The sequence below is a fragment of the Helicoverpa zea genome, chromosome 31, assembly GCF_022581195.2.
Source record: "Helicoverpa zea isolate HzStark_Cry1AcR chromosome 31, ilHelZeax1.1, whole genome shotgun sequence".
NCBI classification, from domain to species: domain Eukaryota; kingdom Metazoa; phylum Arthropoda; class Insecta; order Lepidoptera; family Noctuidae; genus Helicoverpa; species Helicoverpa zea.
In genome coordinates this window covers 11,266,714-11,290,498 of record NC_061482.1, presented here as the reverse complement: position 1 = coordinate 11,290,498, position 23,785 = coordinate 11,266,714, and the positions used below count along the sequence as shown (strand labels likewise).

General features: G+C 34.5%; 1 protein-coding gene across 2 annotated transcripts; it reads left to right on the top strand.

Annotated features, from left to right (window-relative positions):
* Nucleotides 1–567: 567 nt before the first annotated feature.
* LOC124645461 (polypeptide N-acetylgalactosaminyltransferase 35A) lies at nt 568–10,632 on the top strand. 2 transcript variants are annotated; one of them, XM_047185270.1, is made up of 11 exons: nt 568–1,003; nt 1,446–1,619; nt 2,500–2,635; nt 2,730–3,150; nt 3,223–3,463; nt 3,782–3,927; nt 4,309–4,461; nt 5,174–5,391; nt 6,833–6,962; nt 7,527–7,661; nt 9,816–10,632. In XM_047185270.1, the coding sequence occupies exons 1-11, from the start codon at nt 889–891 to the stop codon at nt 9,945–9,947; spliced, it is 2,001 nt and encodes a 666-aa protein (XP_047041226.1). In that variant the 5' UTR covers nt 568–888; the 3' UTR covers nt 9,948–10,632. The 2 variants fall into 2 exon arrangements, with proteins under 2 accessions (XP_047041226.1, XP_047041224.1); XM_047185268.1 differs by having other exon boundaries at nt 1,347–1,619.
* The last annotated feature ends 13,153 nt before the right edge of the window (nt 10,633–23,785 follow it).

The window sequence follows — 23,785 nt, the reverse complement described above, 5'->3', positions numbered from 1 at the left end:
GATTGAACGAATGATTTAAATATATGTAGTGGATTTTTTTTGAACCACAGACGAATCGCAGTACTAATCTAACCAGTCTTTTCTTCGTCTACGTTTTGTAATAAGGGTAACAGAACTATCCTAAGTACTGCAACAAACCAAGACGTTTTCAGTCTGCCTTAAACCACTACCTACTCTCGGCAGTTTTTGTAATAAGGTGGTTAATGTCTGATTAACTGGCCTTCCGCTGTTGCATCCGCGTCCCGCGGAAACAGCTGCGCGAATACAAAATAGGCTACGTTCACCGGGGATAATGCAACTTCGCAATAGTGAAAGAAGTTTACACACTTCGCAATAGGGCCTATTTATGTCAAACAAAAAACAAATAATCAAATCTTTCCTCTGTATAATATTTGTGTACATAATAGTAGTAGAATATTGTGCAATTTAATAAATAATATTATTCCTACCTATTTGCTTTCAAAAACACCGCTGTGACTGTATGCGTAAGCTGGTCGCGTTTAGAGTTTAGTTCGTTCAATTTGTTATAATATCTGTGCACAAAAAAAAAATGTTAATTCATTTCATTCGTGATTACGTTTCTTGCGAACGTAACGCGGACGCACGCATCTCATCTATCAAATAAATAAAAATAAATACTTGCTCCGAGTTTCTATATTTTTTCGCTGTTGCGGTTAAGTTACTGTGAATCAAGTGATATTATTTAAAGTAGAAACTGCTTATCAACTCTACGTCGACCATTTTCAGTCATTAGTGTTTTTGCTATTATTGTCCTAAAGAATCTTTATTTAACCAAGTTAATGTACTAGTGCTTTCGTAAAAGTTTCTCGCTATCTATGTAAAATGTTGCGTAAGTAACTTTGTGAGTGGCGATAAATAAAAGTAGTAATGCTGATGAGAAGAAACATGGGTAAATTAAATAATTCTTTTCTTTGGGGTATTTTATTTGCATCGGCGACATGGAGTATATCTCTGTATCTCTACTGGTTGCTGAACATGAGTGGTACGTATTGTTCTATGAATACACTGTTTTACCTGCTAGTGTTAAATAATAAATATTACAAGCGCATAATGCAATAAATATGTAGCCAGTATGTAGCAACATGTTATTGACTGACTAGGTACACTAGCATTCTGCTTAAATCATAAATTAAACTGTCCACTAACCGAACTTATAGTAACATCCATACATCTCACTGCAATTTAATAATGTATGTGAGTAACCATATTATACTAACCTAGTTTACTAACATTACCACAACAACTATGAATACATGCTGGGACAAATGGATCAAATTGCTTGGGTCAACTAAAACACTACTTCACTCATTTATCATACATTCTAGGTGACAGTATCATTAATAGCACTGAGGACAGGATCCATTACCGCCTTGTGAACACTGACGAGAAGAACCGTATAAAGAACAATGATAAATCTATTGCAGCATTAGAGGGAAAGAACTTACTGCTAGACAATGCAAAAGCAGAAGAAAAGTATTCTGGGAACATCTGGAAGTATCATAAGAGTAAATCGGAATACCAAAATAAAATGCTGCTGAAAGAGAAGTACGCAAGACACCTCGGACTCAAGATGACGGCACAGCCAGACAACGGTCTTGGTAAGTCGATAAATTATTGAAAGAACCCAATAAATGCTAAAGGCTATACCACACACACATACTCTAAGACCCAAGTTAACCAACAACTTATACATCCATTTCTCTTAAAAGAACTGTTTACTTTGGAAATTGAACATGAAAAGTCATAGTGGACAGTTGTTTTAAAATTGATGTTTTTGTTGTCAGTGCACTATATAATTACTGGACCCATTCATGAAAATATGTCAAGTGTTAGATCGCCCATTTATCGAGGAAGGTTAAAAGCTACTTTTGATTCACTGAACTTGGGCCTAAATCTTTTGGTGTTATGCCAGAAACAAGTACATAGGTGTGATAGAAACATTTATTTTGATAGCAACTGCTACTTTAACTTTGTTGGTTCTGTTGTCAGAATAAATATGTATACATTATGTGTATTATTGAATATATATTTAAGAAATACATGAATTTAAAAGGAGGACGAAATTAACTGCAAAAGTATGTGACAAAATGCTATACTTAAGTAATTCGATTTGTTCAACTTATGAAAAATATAAAAATATAAAATCCTTGCTTTAGCCCACTGAGCACAGTTGTGTAAATATGCAATATTTATTGAGCAAAAATTACATAATGAATGTATGTCATTTCCTTACACAATAGAGGCACTTAACATGATAATTTTGTATTTTAAGTCTGGCTTGTTGTTACCTTAAAACTCTTTTGGCTCATTCAACTGCCTTTCACTGAGAAATGTGACATTTATATAGTTTTTACCTTATATTACTGCCAAAATGTATAAATGGCGAAGCTTTCTCCAATATACAATCAAATCTTTAAAGAAAATTATATTTTAAATTGCTTAATATACATTCTAATTTTATAATAATATATTCTATAGATAACCAGTTTGGACTGATCCGCAATGCAGAAGATGTGAGGATCCGAGATGATGGATACACTCTCTATGCCTTCAACACACTTGTTTCACAAAGAATTGGAAACCACAGAGGCTTGCCGGACACCAGGAATAAACTGTAAACACTTTTTACATGGCACAGGCATAAATTATATAAGTTTACTGTTATTTATTAAAGGAAAATCTAATGCAAATTATTATCTACATTCCAGCTGTCGTACACAAAAATTCCCAGATAAACTACCAAAAACATCTGTGATCATATGCTTCTACAATGAACATTACCAGACATTGATGAGATCCATTCACTCAATACTAGATCGAACTGATCTCAAATATTTGAAAGAGATCATTCTAGTTGATGACTACAGCAACATCGAAGGTCTTCATAATTCTGTACAAAAATCCGTGAATGAACTGAATAACAGAATGCGCAAAGAGGAAGAAATGCTGGAAACCAATAACATTGATGTAGAGAATGTGGTAGATTATATAAACGATGACAATAATGTTGTTGATAAAAAAACCACTGAGAAAAATAAAGATGGTTTGAGTATTAGATTGCTGAAGACTAGTAAGAGGGAGGGTCTTATACGGGCAAGGCTGTATGGTGCCGAAAACAGTGTTGGAGAAGTAAGATCAATAACTGTCACTTATGAATATGTGAAGTAAAATGTAGCGGCTAAATATGTGTTTGTTTTCTAGGTTCTTGTATTCCTTGATTCGCATATCGAAGTGAACGTGGACTGGCTGCCTCCGATGTTAACTCGCCTCGCAAAGGACGTGGATGGTGTCACCGTGAGATACTCCCACCGTGCAGTGACCCCAATCATAGACGTTATTGACGCCGATACATTCGAGTATACAGCCAGTCCTCTAGTCCGAGGAGGTTTTAATTGGGGACTCCATTTCAAATGGGATAACTTGCCGAAAGGAACTTTGAAAAGTTAGTTACAGTTTGTATGAATTGTTTTGTGAATTTGCGAACATTTGAATAGGATTGTTGATTGTTTTGTTTCGATTGTGAAGTTGTTTTAATAAGTGTTATCGATTTCGCTTGCAATAGCGAGTTTCGCCTGGCTCTATGACTGTTAGCTGTGCACTTATGAATTTGATAAAATGTTATTACTTATAAATATGCTGCGCATTGAATTTTGTTGTATCTGCTGTGCTTTAATGAAAGTTAGTTTGTTAAGCACCAGAAAATGTACATATTCCTACAATTATTTAGCATTTTCGATAATATGTTGGAATGATTTTTCAGCTGATGAAGATTTTGTGAAGCCCATCAAATCACCAACTATGGCGGGCGGGTTGTTTGCAATGTACCGCGAGTATTTCAACTACATTGGTAAATATGATGCTGGTATGGACCTCTGGGGTGGGGAGAATTTGGAATTATCCTTTAGAGTAAGTTTAACATAAAATAATCCTTATTAGATTCTGAGAAATATAGCCTGTGTTATTCGCAGATAATGTAGCTTTGTAATGATGAAAGAATTTTTAAAATTGGTCAAGTAGTTTTTGAGTTTATCCATTACAAACAAACAAAAATACAAAGTTTTCCTCTCTATAATATAACTAGCATCCGCCCGCTGCTTCGCCCGCGTGGTGTGTTGATAAAAAGTATCCTATGTTCATTCCAGTACCACCAAGAATGTGTGCACTAAGTTTCATGATGATCGGTTTAGTAGTTTTTGCGTGAAAGCGTAGCAAACAAGCGGACATTAGACATTAGTAGGATTACTATAGATAAGCACGAATAATATGTTCAATGGTAATTGTTTTTAGATTTGGATGTGCGGTGGTACATTGGAACTGATCCCGTGCAGCCGTGTGGGTCATGTTTTCCGCAAGCGACGCCCTTACGGACAAGAGGAGAAAGTCAACTATATGCTGCAAAACTCTATGCGAATGGCGCGGGTCTGGATGGACGAGTATGTGGTAAGTATATTAAAATACTATGTATAGAATTTTGTAGCGTATGTCCGTGGATGGGTGACCATCTTGTCATGACGAGTTCTTCCGTGTTTCGGAAGGCACGATAAACTGGTGGGCCTCGGCACATCTTTGGCAGTCGTTCCGTGTAGACAGAAGCCAGAAAGTTTGACAACCAACTGGTAACTGGGTTGAGGAGGTTAGATAGGCTCATGGTTCTCATCTGCATCCAGTTAGACTGAAAGCCGACCCCAACCTAGTTTTGAAAAGGCTATGCAGATGATGATACAATATTTTCTTACGTAAGTAACAGATCAAAGGCTCAGCAACGCTTTTCGCGATCGTTCCGTGTATCGGTGAACAACTATGTCACAACGATTTTCTCCATCCATACAAACAATTATGCAAGAGTACTATGTGGGCGGTCTTAATATTTAAATATCTTATCGAATCCAACTAAAGGTGTCAAATCAGATTATCAAAGGTCGACTGCATTGTTTTGAAACATGCTTCTTTTGTTTTGGTTGCACTAATAATGTCTTATTATGTTTATTCCGTAGTTTTTGAACTTAAGAGTAACAAACTATTGACCATCTTCATACATAAAGCTCTGGAAATATTTCTTCAAATCCGACCAGTGATCCCTAAAATAGGCGCGTTCGACCAAACAAATTATTCAGATTACAATATCAATATATCAAAATTATTCTCATTTCAGAATAAGGTCATAGAACATAATCCAGAAGTGGTGTATATGAACCTAGGCGATCTATCAGAAAGGCACAATCTACGCAAACGATTGAACTGCAAGTCTTTCAAATGGTTCCTTGATCATATCTACCCGGAACTGGAAATGGGCATTGATGACAAAAACAAGAAGAAAATGGCCGCCTTGAATGATGTTGAGAAAAATAAATTCCAGCCGTGGCATTCTAGGTAGGTATTCGGAAATAAACTTACCTTGAAAAGAATAGGACTTACGGAGGAACTAGCTTCAGCCAGCGGTTTCACCCGCATCCCGTGGGAACTACTTCCCGTACCGGGATAAAAAGTAGCCTATAGCCTTTCTCGATAAATGGGCTATCTAACACTGAAAGAAATTTTCAATTCAAATCGGACCAGTAGTTCCTGAGATTAGCGCGTTCAAACAAACAAACATACAAACTCTTCAGCTTTATAATATTAGTATAGATTTGTATATCGTCAGCCTTTTTATTGTCCCACGGGCGCTGGGCAGGCCACAGACTACAGGCCGCCTCTCACACGGGGAAGGATTGAGCGTTAATCGCCACGCTTGGTCAATTTGGGTTGATATCAGACTAACAGTCCAGGTTTCGTTACTTGATAATTTGATGCTTTACCCACTAGCCCACCACGACTATGACCATCACTGTCTATCGAATAACGTCGGAAATAAACCTCAGATTATCCCAAATATGTAGCGGTATCCATGCCATGATGGATCAACGAGAAATATCATGTTTATTTTCTGCATCTGTTTTCTGCATCATACATCATGTTTATTTTTTGGGAATTATGTCCAAAATACAAAACTTAGTATCGGCAGACATATAGCAAAGGCCATAGATGAGCATTTTTCTTTTGACAGTGAATGATGTGGCTGCTGTTCGCCAAAAGTGCAGTTATAGAAAAAAATGGTTGATATAATTTATAGTAACAGCAAAATAAAATCTAGAAAACTGGAAAAGCAACTCTCAAAAACTTGGCTTTTTATGAATGAAAGTGTAATTAACTGAGATATCGTCATGCTGTTAAAAAGAAAGTTACATTAATTAAAGCGTTATCATGGCTATTAAGTAATTAGCCAGGCGGTTGCTCAAGCTCAAGGAAAATAATCTTGGCTCGTTATTATTTTATGGCCTAGTAAAAAGAAACTAAGTGTGACCAATAAATGTCTGTAGCCCAATAAGTACTTATTTTATAACATGCTCCAAGTTTGAAAATGATTTATGAGACACAAAAACATTATCTGATACACTTGTTATTTAAATTAGTGCTGGGAAATGCTTTTAAATAGCTGTAGCTCGTTCGCCCGCGTGCTAAGGGAATTATCATTTTTTTTTGACAACTCTAATATCCTACCAGTCTCTGCCAGCAGTTTCAATTGCTTACCAAAGGTAAAATACCTTCTCGCACCTGGATAAAAAGTTGCCTATATGATACCTGATATGTAAACTATGTTACTGTCAAGTCTATCAAAATCCATTCTTTAGTTTTGACGAGAAAGAACAGACATACATAATACTTGCACATGTATAATATTAGGAGACACCTTTCTCCAGTTGCTTAGCTTTAGACAAAATTTACTTTTATTGTTATCACAATTGAGTTTAAAATTGTACTATACGTGTTTCAGGAAACGCAACTACACTGATTCGTATCAAATCCGCTTGAAGAACACGACGCTTTGCATCCAAAGTGCCAAGGACGTGAAGACCAAAGGTAGTGGCTTGGTTCTCGCTAGCTGCATCAGGATTTTGAGTCAGGTATGGTCATGTTTTGTTCAATAAGTATTTCAGCCTTTTTATAAGTCCAATAAATCAAAGAATTTAGAAATAATAATAAGAGTGTCACCATTCCATTAAAGTTTCCTCAAAAGGGCTTCAGCGTGTTGGCTTCGGCTCCGCGTTCGCCTTCCAAAAATCTGGGTCAGTCTCGTGGTCTGGTGGAGACATACTAAGTAATAATAGAAATATTGAAATGCAATAATAGGCTGATTAAATAAATAGAGTTAAAAACCGGTGAACTACAAGTGGAACTCGTGCTCAAATGGTTTCGTACCGCTACTGTACAAAAGGGCACGTTTTTGTGCGCGTGCCTCTATAAATATTTTTCCATTACGTTTTTGGTATAATTTGTTGTTATATCACAGAAATAAATCATGAGCATAAACTATACGATTCATAAAATACAGCCTGGTCTTAGTTTATGTATGTTGGCAGTCAGTTAGAGTCTTCGCAACAGTTTCCCGTTATTACCCTTAAGGTATGAACTTTGAAAATTGAAAAGATCCTTTATTTAAATCTCATGATCATAATTATGTTTTCCAGATGTGGTTTGAAACGAGTCGTAGCGAGCTTGTTTTGGGTCGTACTCTTTGTCTGGACGCGTCAAATAATGTGGCGCCGAAACTCAGCAAATGCCATGAATTGGGCGGCTCACAGGAGTGGAAACATAAAGGATCGGTGAGCCTCTTTCTTTCTAAATTTTCATATATTTTCGTTTTTGTATCATTCAATGTTAATGTCTACCAAAGTCAGGAAATTTCCAGAAGATTGTACTAGCTTATCGTCGCGTCGAATTCGTCTCCATAGGTAAGTTTTTTTTGTTACATTTGTGTCTACTCATTGGATTCTTCAAGATGGTGAACAGCGGAGTCAACTTTAGAACATCCCTTCTCCATAATAATCGACGGATCTTTGAAGTAAGTCTTTGTTATGTTTCTGTCAATTTGCTGCTATCATAGTGTAGTGTAGGACTGCATGTTAACTGCACTCAATAGTATAATAGACGTAGATACAATTGTGCGCATGAGTACCATTCAAACTCAATTGTATAATTGGATAAAATATAATAAAATGTGTCCAATAAATTGCGTGCAATTGATATAGTTTCGTTTCTAGCCTGCATACCGGTTTGTGGAATTTATTAACGATGCAAAAAAATGGCATCTTAACGCTATAAGTAACCAGCTGCAGTTGGGGAGAATTTTTTGTTTTGATGTGTTCGACAATTTGGTGCTGAGCGCTGGGAAATGTAGAAAACAACCGACTGAACAAGAGTGGAACCGTATGTTCGGAGGTGTAAGTGCTTTTCCTATATTTGTAGAGCTGGTCCTTTCAGCTGTGCTCGGTGAAATATGGCTTGATTAGAATTACAGATCTTAATAAAAGGGGGTGGAGAGAGAAATCTTGCAACATTTAAGTGATTCACACTGGTATTCAAATGAAATGTGCACAATAAGTTTCTTTGTGTTATGGATATTTATGGAATAATCCTTTGAGAATTATGCACATTCTCACCAACAAATACCTAAATTAAGGGATCCCCTAAGAGCATTTACGGAACACTTAATAAGAATTTCGTTTTCACCAAAGTTTAGGTGTCCCTTATCCATAGCTATTTATGTCAAAATTGAGAGAGCCCTTATTTTAAGTGGCACTTAGATTAAGAGATTGTTGGTGAAAATGGGCATTAGACGCATTTCTTTTGAAGATATCATTCTATTCAAGCTATATTCTAAACATTAAAAACCCAATCTTCTCTGTGTGGGTTCAAGACAAAAGCCAATCATAGGATGCCATCATCTAATGAAATTATGCAGCTATTAGGTGAAATCTTTTGCGGTTATTCACCGCAACTTTGAAACCAGACAAAAAGGTATATTTACAATATAAAAGGTATATTTTAAAGTAAGAGATTGCAAGTCGGCTGAATAATAAGGTAACTCTGAAGCTGACATGAGATATGAAAGTTGGTGATTTTATGGTGAAGAAAGGTAAATTAGGTATAGTATAAATAATTCGGTAATAACGTGTTTTATTTTAAAATAGCACAAATAACAAATGAGTCAAAATTATTAGTTTTACCATCACAATCATAATCTGCACTAAACATGCCATATTAAAAATTTAATCATGTCATCGCACTGCTCATTTAAAGCACTATAGCTATTTCTTTTTCAGGCACTTGATACACTATAATATCTCCATAACGTCACTTATTATTCGTATTTTCCATTGCATGTAAATGTTCTTATAAATAGTTTTTAGAAGCACAGCCAGACCGAAAAATCGCTGAACATTTATTCCCAAATCACCAAATTTCTAAAACTGCTGATCTACGCCCATAAATTACTTAACACAATAACCAGAACTGACTTAACATCATAAAAGTTCAAAAGGGCACTACTCAACAGTAAACCGATTATGAAATGTGTATAGTCTTAACTGGTTTGTGTGACCTTAGACCTACATATCAATAAAAGTTTAAATATCATTGCACTACAAATTCAAAGGCGTGTGACTTACTGCGGATTATAATAACTGATACATCAGTTGTTTTTTGAGATAATTTATATGAAGCTAAAGGCAAATTTCAATCTCTAATCGAAGGATGGATCGTATTGTAACTCGCTGTCAGAGAAACCTAGCATTAGACACATTACAAATAAACAAAATATAAGGAACAATAATAAAACAGCAAGAAAAACAAAAATAAAACTTCATTATCTACAGTTTCCAACTTTGCATTAGAGTCATTACAAATTAACAAAAATATAAGAAACACTTAAATAACACGTAAGAGCAAAAAATAACATGATTGTGTAAAATTTTCAGGCTGGAAGTCCAGTTTATAACACGGCAGCGGGCATGTGTCTAGGAGTCGACCGACCTTACAGAGGCGAGCCACTCATAATGGTGATATGCGACAACCAACCGACCGACCAATGGGACTTCATCAGGTCCTAAACAACCCAGACCAACGAACACGGCTACCGAGTAAATATATCATTATTACTGTATGTACAAGCGTATTGCAAACTATTTGTAGTCGACCTTAAAATTTGCTTTATCACTTGCAGTACTCATACTTCACCCAGCCACAAAAGGGGTCTCCCAGTTTTGACAAACAGGTGTCAATATTGACTTGTAACGGTGTTTTTCAGAATTGACCTTGTAAACATGACATTCATATGAATCTTATCACATTTTTAAACGACAAAAACGTACATTATTTTGTGATAAGCAAACAAGATTTAGGTACTCTCAAGTGTGCTAAAGCAATTTTACGGTCGACCATACTTATACTATAACATATTAATGTGACTAAGGCTAATTAGCCGACCTGAGCTTCTAGGTTTAGTTGTACACAGCGAATGTTGTAATCAAACGTAATTTAATGCACTTATCCAATAGCAACGATCAAAACATTAGGATTTGAACACGAATTGATCTCGTACAAAATTGACATAGAATTAATTTCGTACATCTATGTTTATTATACATACAGCACCTTAACATCGAAAAAAGATACAAAATATATGTTAGTTAGTTTTAATTTGAAATTATTAACGGCCAGTTTCTTCATCAAAAGTTAAAGTTAAAGTAATGTCTAAAGTAAAAGTAACGGTCAAATACGTTTTTTCAAGGCTAAAGGGGCAGCAAAACTAATAGAAAAATTGAATTTGACCGTTACTTTTACTTTAGACATTACTTTGACTTTTACTTTGGCTTTAACTTTTGATGAAGAAACTGGCTGTTAGTAGTTTAATGTACATTTTACGGCCGGTTCACACATGTCTCCGTTTTACTGTTCCGTTTTATCGTGTACGTTTTTTTTTCGTCGATGGCGTATGTAGTTGTATGAGTGACTTCACACATGGCACAGTATTCTGTATACAACTACATACGCCATCGACGAAAAAAAAACGTACACGATAAAACGGGACAGTAAAACGGAGACATGTGTGAACCGGCCGTTAGGTAACATCTGATTTTAACCCGACTGTTTCTTTATTGCAAGTTTTTTTGTATAGTCTTGTCTTTATAGAGAAGATTAGTTCTCAGTCGGGTTACTATGATATTATATAACGAATCTCTATTTAATATATAGTTAGCTTGTTCTTCATTAAAGCATTACTGGCTCGTGAATAACCGATACCGTCCCCTTTTATTTTATGCGTTGTCTCTGTCGTGAAAGTGTTAGATTATGCTATTATATTCTACTTTTAGTACGTTTTACACGCATGTTTTGCTATCTAAGTAAATTAAAATGTTTTGGAAGCAACGGATATTTTATAAAATTATCTATATTAAAATTATATTCTAAATATGAGTACTTCCTGTAGGAAATAGAAATAACTAGTTATATAGTGTTAGTCTGTTTTTTGATATGTTTATAATTATAACATACTAGTATATGTTGGGGTGCTGATACAACAAAAAGCTTTTTTACTTATCACTGATATTAGTATAATTGTTTTTCAATGCAAGCCTATCTTTCTCCATTTTCACTCATTCTTAACCTAAATCAATGCAAAATGTTTTATCGAATTTGTGAGCTCTAAGCATACTAGCTTATTCATTTGTCTAGCTCAGCGAATTTTTGTTTTAAATTTTAATGTAAGTCTGAAATTGCTATAGCTCCCTAAACATATCACTGTTTGTATAAAACGATAAGTTCTTCTTTAGTTTTATGTGTATCGGCACCCTAATGTCTGATCAATATGACAAGAATCTTATTTCAATATAATTGCGATTCCTATTACATTCTCGTTACTACTGACTGACTCACTGTTTTCCAAGTTGTGATAGTAATACTGAAAATCTCTTTTTTGACATAGTGTACAATTTATGTAAGCAAGAATGATTTGAACCCAAAAAGTTGCAACGTATGAAAATACTGTTATAACTTTTTTGTAAACCTGTACTTGATTTCCTTCTGTAATTATAATACACACGCATCATAATAATGATTTTATATTTCTGCTTAGTTATAGAATATGTGTTAAGTAGGTGAACTCAGAGGCACGATTAACCGAATTAAAATGCTAGGTGGATCTACAATTTCCTGATTTAATCAAATTGTTCTGTTTTTAAGTTTATTGCACAGCGACTGAAATGTTTTTATTTCATGTACCGAAAGTAGTTCCCTCGTGATGCAGGTGAAACCACAGGCGGAAGCTAGTTTGTAATAAACACCACAATAAGCATTGCTTTACTCAAACTAACTGTTAACCAAAACCGTAAATGGGAGGTTAATCGTGCCTCTGTGAGTACATAGGATTTACTTCATCATACCAACTACACATATTTATTTGACTGACAAATATCTGCTTTAGAAAAAAAACCGTAATTAAGTTGCCAAAAAAATTAAGCGATTTAGAATATTAGTAAATCAAGCATTTTTTTCTAAAACTTTCTTATAATTTTGCGTATTAACTTGGTTGTGGAACAAAGTAGCCATTCATTGTGAAATTCATTCAATTACCCTGTAGACTGATGTAGACTAGAGCTTTGAGTATTAGGTAGACTTTTACACTATAGTAGACTTATTTGCTGACAATAATACCTTATCATGTCCAGTGTTCATAGTAGCAGCTATTAGTTAAGAAATTTATTTAAATTTAGTAATATTGTGTCTATGTGAAGCTTCGTATTCATGGTATAAATTTGCTTAGCAACAGGTGATCAATATTGTTGATGGATAACAAGAATGTTGCTGGAAACATGTACTTTTGCTTTTGGACGGGCACATACTACATTTTTGAGCAATTTTTGTCTGGAATGTTGGCAAAAAATTGCCTGGCTATTTCAAAACTGACGTACCAGTAATGTATGACCAATCCATGTGTTGCAATATGTTTGCAATTGCTTGTAATGTTGGTGGCCACAGCCACATATTGGAAAAAAAAATTGCCCGTTTAGACGCGCCCTTTTACTACCAACTCGGCAACTTTTTCATGCAACTTTGTCTAATAACTAATGTTTACCATGAATACTGGGCTTTATAAACCTGAATAGTACCTATGTCTTGTTTATGAAAATAATTTTGTGTATTTTGAATGATTTGTATGTATATTTTGGAATTGTCTTTGAAAGTATCTGAGGGCACGGCAGTGCCCTCGCCAATAGGTTATGCTTACTAGATGTTTGTAGATGGACCATGCTGCTAGCTGTTTCTTTTGTAAAGAAAGTATGGTATCATTTCAAAGGCTTTCTTTGATAAAGAATATCCAAAAATAATTTTCATTCTTTGAAAACTATTGTTGATTTTAAGTGACGCTGAGATTCTATCCGTCTTACCACAAAAACTTTTAAACGTCAGTTTAAGTTTTGTCTAAAAAAATGTCAGATTATGACGTTGACATTCATTTTGCAGCCATAATTTTTTTAGACAAGTGTAAAACAGATGTTTAAGTTATGTAGTAAGGCCATATATATATTTTAATAGATAGATAATCATCTTATAGTAATAATTTAGTCTTCAGCTTATAATTATGTATAATAAAGTTCTATTGACAAGTACATAAGATACAATAGTATCGTGTTTGTATGTAAAAAAAAAACAATATTTTTTATTTATATTTTTTTATGGTTTAGGCTACGATATGTTGTAACCGCATATAATGATTGTGCATATAGTTATTTGGTTTCGCTGATCATCACATATTTACTTGAGTGCATATTATTCTAATATTGTAATACATACACGGTGTTGAAAAAATACCCACAAAAATCGTTTTCATCTTTAATTTGTTATATTTAAGGGAATTCTGTATGTATGTTGGTAAAACTTGCCTAATCAATGAAATTAAACAAGTGTTTATTTATTTGACAATAAGTAATATAATCACCTAGATAAAAATATTTAAAAGTATTTTTAACTGTCTCCCCCTGAAACTCTTGCTTTTACGGGTATTTTTGCAACACCCTGCAGTATATCTTTAAGAGCATATCAACTGCGTTGATTAATAATATTCTAATCTATATAATATCCATTAATTTAAGTAAACAATGACGGCAATGTTGTATTGATAATGTCTGAACTAATTTTAAATATTATATTGATTTCCCACCGATGTCTGATTGTATTATGGGAAATATAAGAGCCCTTGAAAGACATGTGGTAACTTTCATTTATTCTTGCATATGTCGCAATCAACTGGTTGAAATACCCGTTCAGTTTTACAAGGTGTCCACTCAAAGGGCAGCCGTTTGATTGAAAAGCTAGCCGTTTGATTGTAAAGCTAGCCGTTTGATTAAAAAAACTAGCCATTTGATTGAACGGCTGTTATAACAGGTTGGCTGCGATATACAGGGTGTGTCGTTCACAATCACATTAAATCCTATCGCATATACTTTATGATATTCTATGGCGAATTGTAAAAAAAATAACCTAATCCATGCAGTGGTTTAACCACAGGAGTCATTTTTCGTTTTTATAATTTACAACATCATGTGTAAAGCAGAGATAAAGTTAGGAGTATCTAATGTTTTGATCAATTGACAGCTGTCAGTTTTCAAGGGAAGATTTCAGTTGTTTGTAGTGACTGACATTTACATGGTGTTCTAATTTTCGCAAATTTTTATTCTATTTACTTTGTTTGAAAAATGCATTTTTTTATTTTTACGTATTTTTCTTTTTTCTTTGTGTTAATCGACATATTTTAACCAGTATATTAACGCATTTAATTTAATGTGATTATGAACGACACACCCGATATATGTTATAGACTGGCAAGTCCGTCCTCTATCCTGTTAAGGCTTCGCATTAAGAACGACACTATATTTTTTGCGATATAATTTAATTTGCGATTTTGTACAAAACTAGGAAAATAATTTAGCTTTTCTATTTTTAATACTTCGCTTTCTCGAAATGGCTTTTCGTATGCAATAGCCGCTATTTTGCACTCGCCTGTATTTAATTTAGCTATGTGATTTGATTTCCATATTTCCTTGAAAATTAGGCAAGCTTATAATTTAATAAATCTCCATGCATAATTATACGTTTTCTAACAATTTGCCAGTTGGTCTTATCGCGTGTGTGGCCCTCATAAGTGTAACGCCTAGTTACTCTGACGCAGTATATTGTTCTACTTTATTTGTCTTGCCTTATACTTTACTATTAATAAACACTGATTATTCTATACCTAATTTGAGCGTTTTCACATTATCGTATTTTTTCCCATGGGGAACAAATCTTTCATGAATGTATACCTACATTATATTCCGAGTAAGTAGGCACGTGACTAAATATTGATATGACTTTAAATTTAAAAACTCATTTGATAAACATAAAAAGTTGCTGAAAATCAAACAAAAGGAAAACGCTACAAGTAAATCTAATAATAGGTGACTTGTGTATCTGCGCAAATATTTGTGCACTATAATGTCCTGCGCAGTTGGCTAATCTTCTTATATGAGAACAGCCGCCATGGCCTATAATATAATCGGCCAGGAGAACTTTATCTTTACTTGGACCTAGGCGTTGAAGTATAGAAAGACGCTTTGGTTCGTTTTTTTGCTATTCAGTAAAAATTTAATTATGTGGCAGGTTAAATCAGCAAGTAATTCCTCCAAAAGGCAAATAAAGTAATACGCTATAAGTTACAATCTTACTTTTTAATAAGTTAGGTTTTATTCGGTACCTTATTTTGTACAAAAATTTCAACCAATGAATGTATAAGAAAATGTGAAAAGAAATTAAATAACGTTATCGTTCCCAAGTAAAGGAATTTAGTTATTTTCAAATTATTTTATTGATTCTGAATGTTTACAGTACAACTGTAACAAAAATTTATATTTTTGAGACTAGAACTTTATTTAGAACATGTTTTATAATTTTGACCATATTTTATTACCTATACCTAATCTTCCTGAAAGATCTGCTGATCCTTGAATTTTAACTAAAAAGTACGACTCCTGTACAAATCCCATATTTCCATACTTTACCTAACTTTATAGGTACCGTAGTTAAAAGTGTGAACGGGCAATGTAAGTTTTTGCTAAAAGCCATGTAAATTAATTAAATTAATGTACCAAGTAAATGCATAAAACCCTTTTACTGTATATGTTGTTTATAAAAGATATATTTTTAAAGATTTTATGTATGTTAAACATAGGATGTACTTGACAAATAAAGATAAAGATGTGTAAATGAAATGAGTTTTACTTATATCATACCATACCTAATATTTTATAATGTATCCTAGGATCTGCTCTAGGATGTATTCTAGCATGTACCCTTGGATGTACCGAGGGTACAGTACCCTGGGGTGTAGCCCAGGATGTACCTAATGTCATATGACCAGTTGGTCTAGTGTATGGATTTATTAAAGAAAGATATAGGAATTTTAATCAATAGCTATAGGAATCTTAGCAAGGGAACAACGATAGCTATCGGAATCTTAGCAAGATAAGAGTTATTATTGATAGTTTCTTCCATTTAATTTTTGAACAGTTCGTTCAATTTTTGCATCGATTCATGTGAAAGGAATTCTTCATACTCGTTATGCATTGAAGGAAGGTATCTTAAACTAAGGAAGGGACTGTAAATAAAACACCAATAATTTTGATATGTTATTCAACATTTATTTTAACATTTAAAATTACATAAAAAGAAGGCATTTTGCCTTAAAAGTCTTTGATTAATTATGAACCTACAGAATTGATTTCATTTATAGAGACATGGTTATACTTGAAGTGGAAACATGCTGCCTGGTACTTTGGTAGAAACTTAAGAGTTTCGTAGAATTCCTAACTTGTGCTTACCACGTAATTCTAATGTTTGGGAATACCTACAAACCCATTCTTCTATAGTTAGATTGAAAGACACGACGAGTATATTGTCGATTTGTCTCCAGATCTAGTCTGATATCGTTGTTAATGAAACGCAAATGTACAGGGAGCATGTTAACACGGTAGTACACATAATACTTAAATTAAACAGATATGTTTGAAGTAACGATATATCCAATGTTCTTGGCCTGCAGTCGGAGTGCCAATAAAGTATAAAAGTAGACATTCATGGTTACATTTATGACATTTTAATAAATTATACATAGCATGCTTACCACGGATGGTTAGATACTTCGTTTAAAATATTATAAAGTTAGTAACTTAGTAGGTATACACGTCACTTAAGTATCTAAACACATTGAACTTAATCTAGGTCCAGATAGTAAAATTATAGTGACAATAATATTGTCCAAACACGAACTTACAATAATTTACACGGACATTCAAGTAGTTATAAAATAGAAAGTGCCATCAATTTTCATGACTGGCTACGCCATATCAGACGACCATTGCCAATGTAGGCAGAGATCTAATCCGTGTTTACATTGGTCCCAACGCTTTGCAAAGGGGTCTATAATCATAGATTTTTTTAAGCATAATTTTTAAAATTTTGATGATGAATCGAAGCGCCGATAGATATGAGAATTAGTGTTACTCTCGGAATTTTGCTGCATCTACTTACAACGCGTATCTGTTCTCAATAATTTTGGTCATCGAATAATATGAGAATATTTAAGTGGCCAAAAGGACCCCTTTCTCTATTCAAAACCAGTCAAGCCAATAACATTAAGAAATGAGTACATTAAACATGAAAAATACTTTGACATAAACGTTGACTCCGTGTATACATAAGAACATTATGTTTGATGATATGACGCAATGATAATGATACCTAAATTACTTAATTATACCTATAAACATGAGATCGGAATTAATAATAATCACAATCAGTATTTGAATAATGACAACCAGGAAACAGATTCCATAGATTCGGTACAAGAGAAAAACTGTTGACAAATGCATAGACGCTTCTGGTCGTTACATATTAAATTAATTATTATGCCATTGAATGATTAGATAATACATTGAATACAAAACCATCAGGTGTTTCAAAATACTTTAAATGTTACAGCGACACATAATACTTGGATAAAATGCTCGATTACTGGACGAGATATTTTAAACATTGATTTGTATTGAATAAAGTATATTTAATGATAAACGTTATGAGTACTATTCATACACATAGATTGAGTGTAAAAATTAACATCGAACATCTATTACAACATATTTAATGAGTCAGCATTGTGAGAGCACGTGTTGCTACCTAGGTTCCAAGTCGTCTATCTGGGGGAAAGTGGCGCGGGGTTCCCAGCCCCAATAGTCGTCATCAATGGGGATGAAAGTAGATCTTAGCAAGGCTGCTTTACAGAGTTCTAGAGTACGATATTTAAAGTGATATTACAGTAAACGCCAATTAGCGCTGGTCGTGTTTGACAGAGATTGTTAAAGTCTGAGAGAACGTCGTGCATTTCGTTCGTCACCCGCGGAATACAGATAAGTTTGATGAAACCATATGATTAACATATACATTAACAGATATACAATATTATGGAGTATGCTGAAATATTTAACCTATACACTGATATTAACAAAGTCGTATACAAATACAGATGTTTGGTATGTAATTTAAATCCAGTTTTCTAAACGTAATGATAATACAAAAGCATTCGCTTGCTGCTAAATTAATGTAACATTCGTTGTAATCAACCCACAGTACAAAAACTTTGAGATAAGTTTGACATAATACAAATTGTTTAAAATACTTTTAATTATATTTACTCTATAGAATGCAAATCAGTTCCGTAGGAACTTATCTATAATAGTTTCCTTAGCTTACCTGTTTTCTTTTAAATATTATGGTTAATTGTGTTAAATACGTTGGGGACAGACAGAGCAAGTGTCGGACAGAGAGGTGCGCAGGATCCATTCCCGTCTCGTGCCGCGAACTTATTGCGTCACGCGGTGCCTGCTCTCTACTCCTGAGCTTACATATAAACGCTTATAAATTAACACCAACGCGTCATTCCGATCGCCGAACATTATAATGTAACTTAAATAACTTATAATTAACTGAAGAACATGAAATACGAATCTAATTTATTGTTCCGTAACTGGTACTTGACAAATAAACCGAATTCGTATTCAAGTGTAAGAGAATTTGAAATAGGCCTGCATGTAGGTAACTAAAAGAGCGCGTCTGGCTATTGTAACTATCTGTAGGGCATCTAGCTTGACTAATCTGTATCTATTTCTAATTAAGAACTATTTGTGTAAGCATAAAATAAATCTCTATATAGACTCTGTAAAAGCTGTGTTTGAGCTGCTTTCTGCTTGCCTAGAATGGTATGACTCTAATTAGTCTTTGGTTTTGTTAAAAAGCCTTGTTCTATGGGCCATTGGGGAGGAGTCGTAGAGGTCTTTAATATTTGACAGAGGCTACACTTTTAAAGTGCGAATTCCGATGTAAAGTCTCCTCAAAGACATGGCATCAGGCGAGATTTAAGGAAATGTTTGAGCGATGAGGCCATAAAAATATTTAATTCGAGACTTGGTTTATCGATGATGGTCATATTTTGTCACATTTGGGTTTGATCTTAAACCCCGTGATTATAGCTTGCCTTGTTGTGAATCTTGATGGTCATAAGTTCGATGTTAAACGACCTAATGAGAAATATTCTCAATTACTGATGGAACGGATTGATGGAATTTACCGATTTCTGATAGAATTTCCCGATTTCTGATGGAAATGGTACCAAGTCTCTCTTGCTAGAAAGAAGCTCTTTTATTGCCACAGCTAAAATAACTGTACTTATATTAACTTAAAATTAAATATATTTCTCTGTCTAACACTAGTGGGTGGGTAGTAGAATGCCAGGCATGACTAAGTTATTTGGTAGGCTACTACGTTTCGTGTACGGAGACACATAATCATAGCCTGGTGTTAAAGTAGGGCATTTTTAATAATATTGCATAGTGCATCCAAAGGGAACCGAATTTATCTTCATTATGATGATATTTACTAATTGTTTATCAATATTTTTGTTTGATCGAAAGTCTCGTCTTTTTACGTGTGATGTTGAAGTGACGATTATTTTATGTTTTTTTCCCTGTGCCTTGAGAAGAAGTGTCCAATTTTTTTTTTAAACTATGTTTTTTTTTTGATATTGAATGCACTAGCTGAATGCCCTTACGTCAATCTTGCAGTGCCTGACAAACTAATAAATAACACATCAAATAATACAGTAATACGAATTTGCAGGACGAAGTCAACTGCAATATAGTATGTACAACTTATGGCTAAATTAATGTTTGTAAGTTGCAGTCCTCAAATTAATAGTAGTAGTGATATACTGATTTTTATCACGAAGTAACACGATGTTTTGGTTCGTCTAAAGAGTAACTTATTTATTTGAAGTTGTAATTTTAATCTTAATTTTGTAAAACGGTATTTTAGTTAAATATTGCTTGTGTTTAACCACTATGTCACTGGATGTGCATTGGAGATGCGTTTCAAGGCGAGGGGACGCTTGCCAAGTAGGTATTATTTAAATGGCGTTTTGAAAGTTACAGTTAGAATTCGAATCATTGAATTATTTTAGTCCTAATATTTTTTCTAATATTATTAAAAGTTTTTTTTTTGTATATTTTATAGTTGGAATAATACCATAGTAACAAGACCGCATTAAAAATGGCCATAGTTAGGTACTTTGATGCGAATGCTTACAGGCTTATGAGTTGTTGGTAAGGCCTATTCCATCGAGCACTCCATCTAAAAGCTCGAGGTTATCATTCGGCGTCTCAAACGTTTAAATGTTTTGATGAATCTAACTTTTTTTCTCTCTCATATTATTCTGTGTTCATGTTCGTGTTTCAGTAGGCATTGATGTTATTGTTAGCCACTGTTTTGAACGTGGTAATAATCAGTATATTGCCATATACGCTACACTAACACAACACATTTACTACGCAGTGCGAGAGTATCTTTCAACTTCGATCGCACTTAAATAATAATCACTAAAAAGCCTTCGTTATATCTAAGAGAGACTGCAAAATACGAAGAACATATTACTGTATTAATTGTTGTATTATCAAGAGTAACTTATTGGCGTGAGATTTCGTGTTATGAAATATTCACACACATATTATTTGCTGTATTGCTTTATTACGAATGTGTAAGACATTAATGAAATCATAGTTTCTCAAAGGAAATAAATACAATATAACATAACGTAGCGCACCAGATTCAAAACATAAGTTGTGAATATTTCTGTTGTTCACTTTATCTTTAATTTGAGTTTTATATTTGGGGATCAGTATCGAAATGGTATGCGTATTAATAAATATGTTGTGGATACGGAGCGTATGCAAACCATACCGTGCGCGGTCACCTGTTGGCTCCCGCTACTACTCATACACACAGGATGGTTCCAGTATCACCCACATTTGTTAATACGCATCAAGATGACAATTTTAGATTAGTGGGGTGATGCGAAATCATAAATTCGCAAATTGCATAAAATAAAAGAAAATATGAATCTAACTACTCTCTATGACTATTCTACTCTACAAATCATAAGCTTATACCAAAAAACTGAAGACTGGGGAAAATTATAGTTAAGGAAATAAAAGAGAAGCGCTTCAATGTACTAGTTACATTAAGCACGGCGTTCCTAACTAACTTATGAGCTAAGCTTATGAATGTAGGTATGCTTATAGTTAAATAATCCTAATTAGAACTACCTACGCACTAGCTTAGCATAAGCGATACTTGTTCAACACTGATCCCAGTAAAATTATACTTTACGCACCTCTGCTGTCTCGACGCTTGCTCAGATTACATCAAGAGGACCTTTAATATACACCTTAACTGGTAATTGAAAAAACAGCAAGCACCCCATTCATTGAAGTATGTAAACACATTAGGTTTATGTAAACTATGCTCTCATTACCTCGATGTTTGTATGTTTGCGAGGAGTCAGCAAAATCAGCCATTTTCTGGAAATCCCGCAGATTACGAGTGATCGGTGTTAAAACATTAGATGTTAAAATTCCCCGGGCAATGCTATTTTCTGTACTGTCGTAGATGGTAATTGACAGTGGTGAATTATTTATAAGCAATTAACTCATATTACGGTGCTTATGTGAGGCCATTGGATACTACGCGGGTTATCATTTGCCTGTATCATTTTTGTATTTACTCAAAGCCAAAAAGCTTACTTTATATCGATCTATTGTGCCCAGTTTATCGGGCAACTCGACATCTCTTGATAAGACAGGCTGTTAAACTTTCTGGTTTCTGCCTACCAGTAACGACTGCCAAAGATGATGAAATGGCAGCCGGGCTCCAGAATATACCTAGCCTTCTGCAGTACGGAGGAACTCGTTATGACATAAATATGTACATACACGGAGTGACCGCTTTAAGCGTCCCTTTACCCGATGATAGATGATAATGGGTAGAGCCCTTGTGGCTGTTGTTTAGCCACGAGGTTCTCCGAAGCACAACGCTGATTATTTTTAATTAATTTGAATTTATATTTTTATTGACTTTTACCATTCCTCTGATCTTAGGACTCGTAGTCTCATTAAAAGTAATATCAAAAAGTAAATTATCCGCGTAGTATTCAATGGCCATCACTTTATGAGAATGTCTGCGTCTATGAATTGCTCCTGTTGTTGTTACCTAATGTGATACAGTACTTAATTTCAGTGTTTTGTGCTTACGGCCAGAAATGAGTTACATTACTTTAGTACATAATATTGACATTACATGTGAAGTGAGGTGCTGTTGTTAATGAATTTGGAGTGAAGTGAGGGGAAGTCTACTCTATGTCTAGTACGTTCGTGGCTGACGCACTTACATACGACGACAATGAAACACCTGTAGAAGTGATAACGACTATTACATTCATAATGGGGCCTTATGGCAAGATCAGATACTAGATAATAAGTTACACGATTAATTCGGCTTTGGTAAACCTTGTGACCTAAGATCACATGCCGCGTCCGAAAATATTGAGTAAAAGCAAATAGAAAAATCACCTTTCAATTTTATTGGCCCTTCACTCCGGTCGAAAGAAGACCGTATTCACGTTACTAAAATATCTCTCTCATAAAATTCGCTTTGTTACATCGATATTTACGGAGGCAGTGTGACCTCAACCTTTTATGTGCCTTATAGAAGAAAACAAGAAGCACAGGGGGCCAATATCGCCCTGGAGGTCTTACCCACCTCCCGAAGTATACAACCTTAACATTTAAAACAGGTTAAAAAAATAGGAGTTAGACTTTGGATATACTATAGAGCAGAGGCCGCCCAACGCGCTGCAATCGGAGCAACACACATTGAAATTATTTATGCTCAGTCAAGGAGCAGACACAAAATAGACGTGTCATTCAAATGGTATCGCATCGGAAAAACATCGCTCAGTCAGCCTCTGCTCTAGAAGGCTGCTGCTTCAATACGCGCACAGAGACGACCATCACCTCATAACTTTAAACTGACTAGTGCTGGCAATAAAATACATCACAGTGCTTTGATTAAAATACAAGTTTCCGTCGCATATTGATGCAGTGGCCTGAAGTTAGGGATTTGCCATACAGGCGGTGATAGTGGAAGATCATGGGAGCGCTAGGCGAAGGGCGCTGGGGATAGCGTGAAATGTTACACGATCACGACGCCCCTACCAACATTATCATGCTAATACACAATGATTAAATGACTAGAGTGAATGCAAATAATAATATTGGCAGAAACTTCGGTATCTTAGCTACAAATGAATTTCTGTTCTGCGATTACATTCCTCTTTTGGCTATTTTCCTAACGCAGAATTTATTTACAATGCATCACATTCGTTCCTACCTACAGCGCAAATCAGAAATTCATTTCTAGATGGAAAACATCGATATCCGTTTAAAAGGTCGGTACTATCGGTGTTTCGAAA

Bases quoted from the DNA above. Each gene is read 5' to 3' on its own strand.
- LOC124645461 (XM_047185268.1), top strand. From the start codon at position 889: ATGCTGATGAGAAGAAACATGGGTAAATTAAATAATTCTTTTCTTTGG. The intron at 2,636-2,729 runs GTAAACACTTTT...TCTACATTCCAG, and splicing joins CCGGACACCAGGAATAAACT to CTGTCGTACACAAAAATTCC. The intron at 3,928-4,308 runs GTAAGTTTAACA...AATTGTTTTTAG, and splicing joins ATTTGGAATTATCCTTTAGA to ATTTGGATGTGCGGTGGTAC.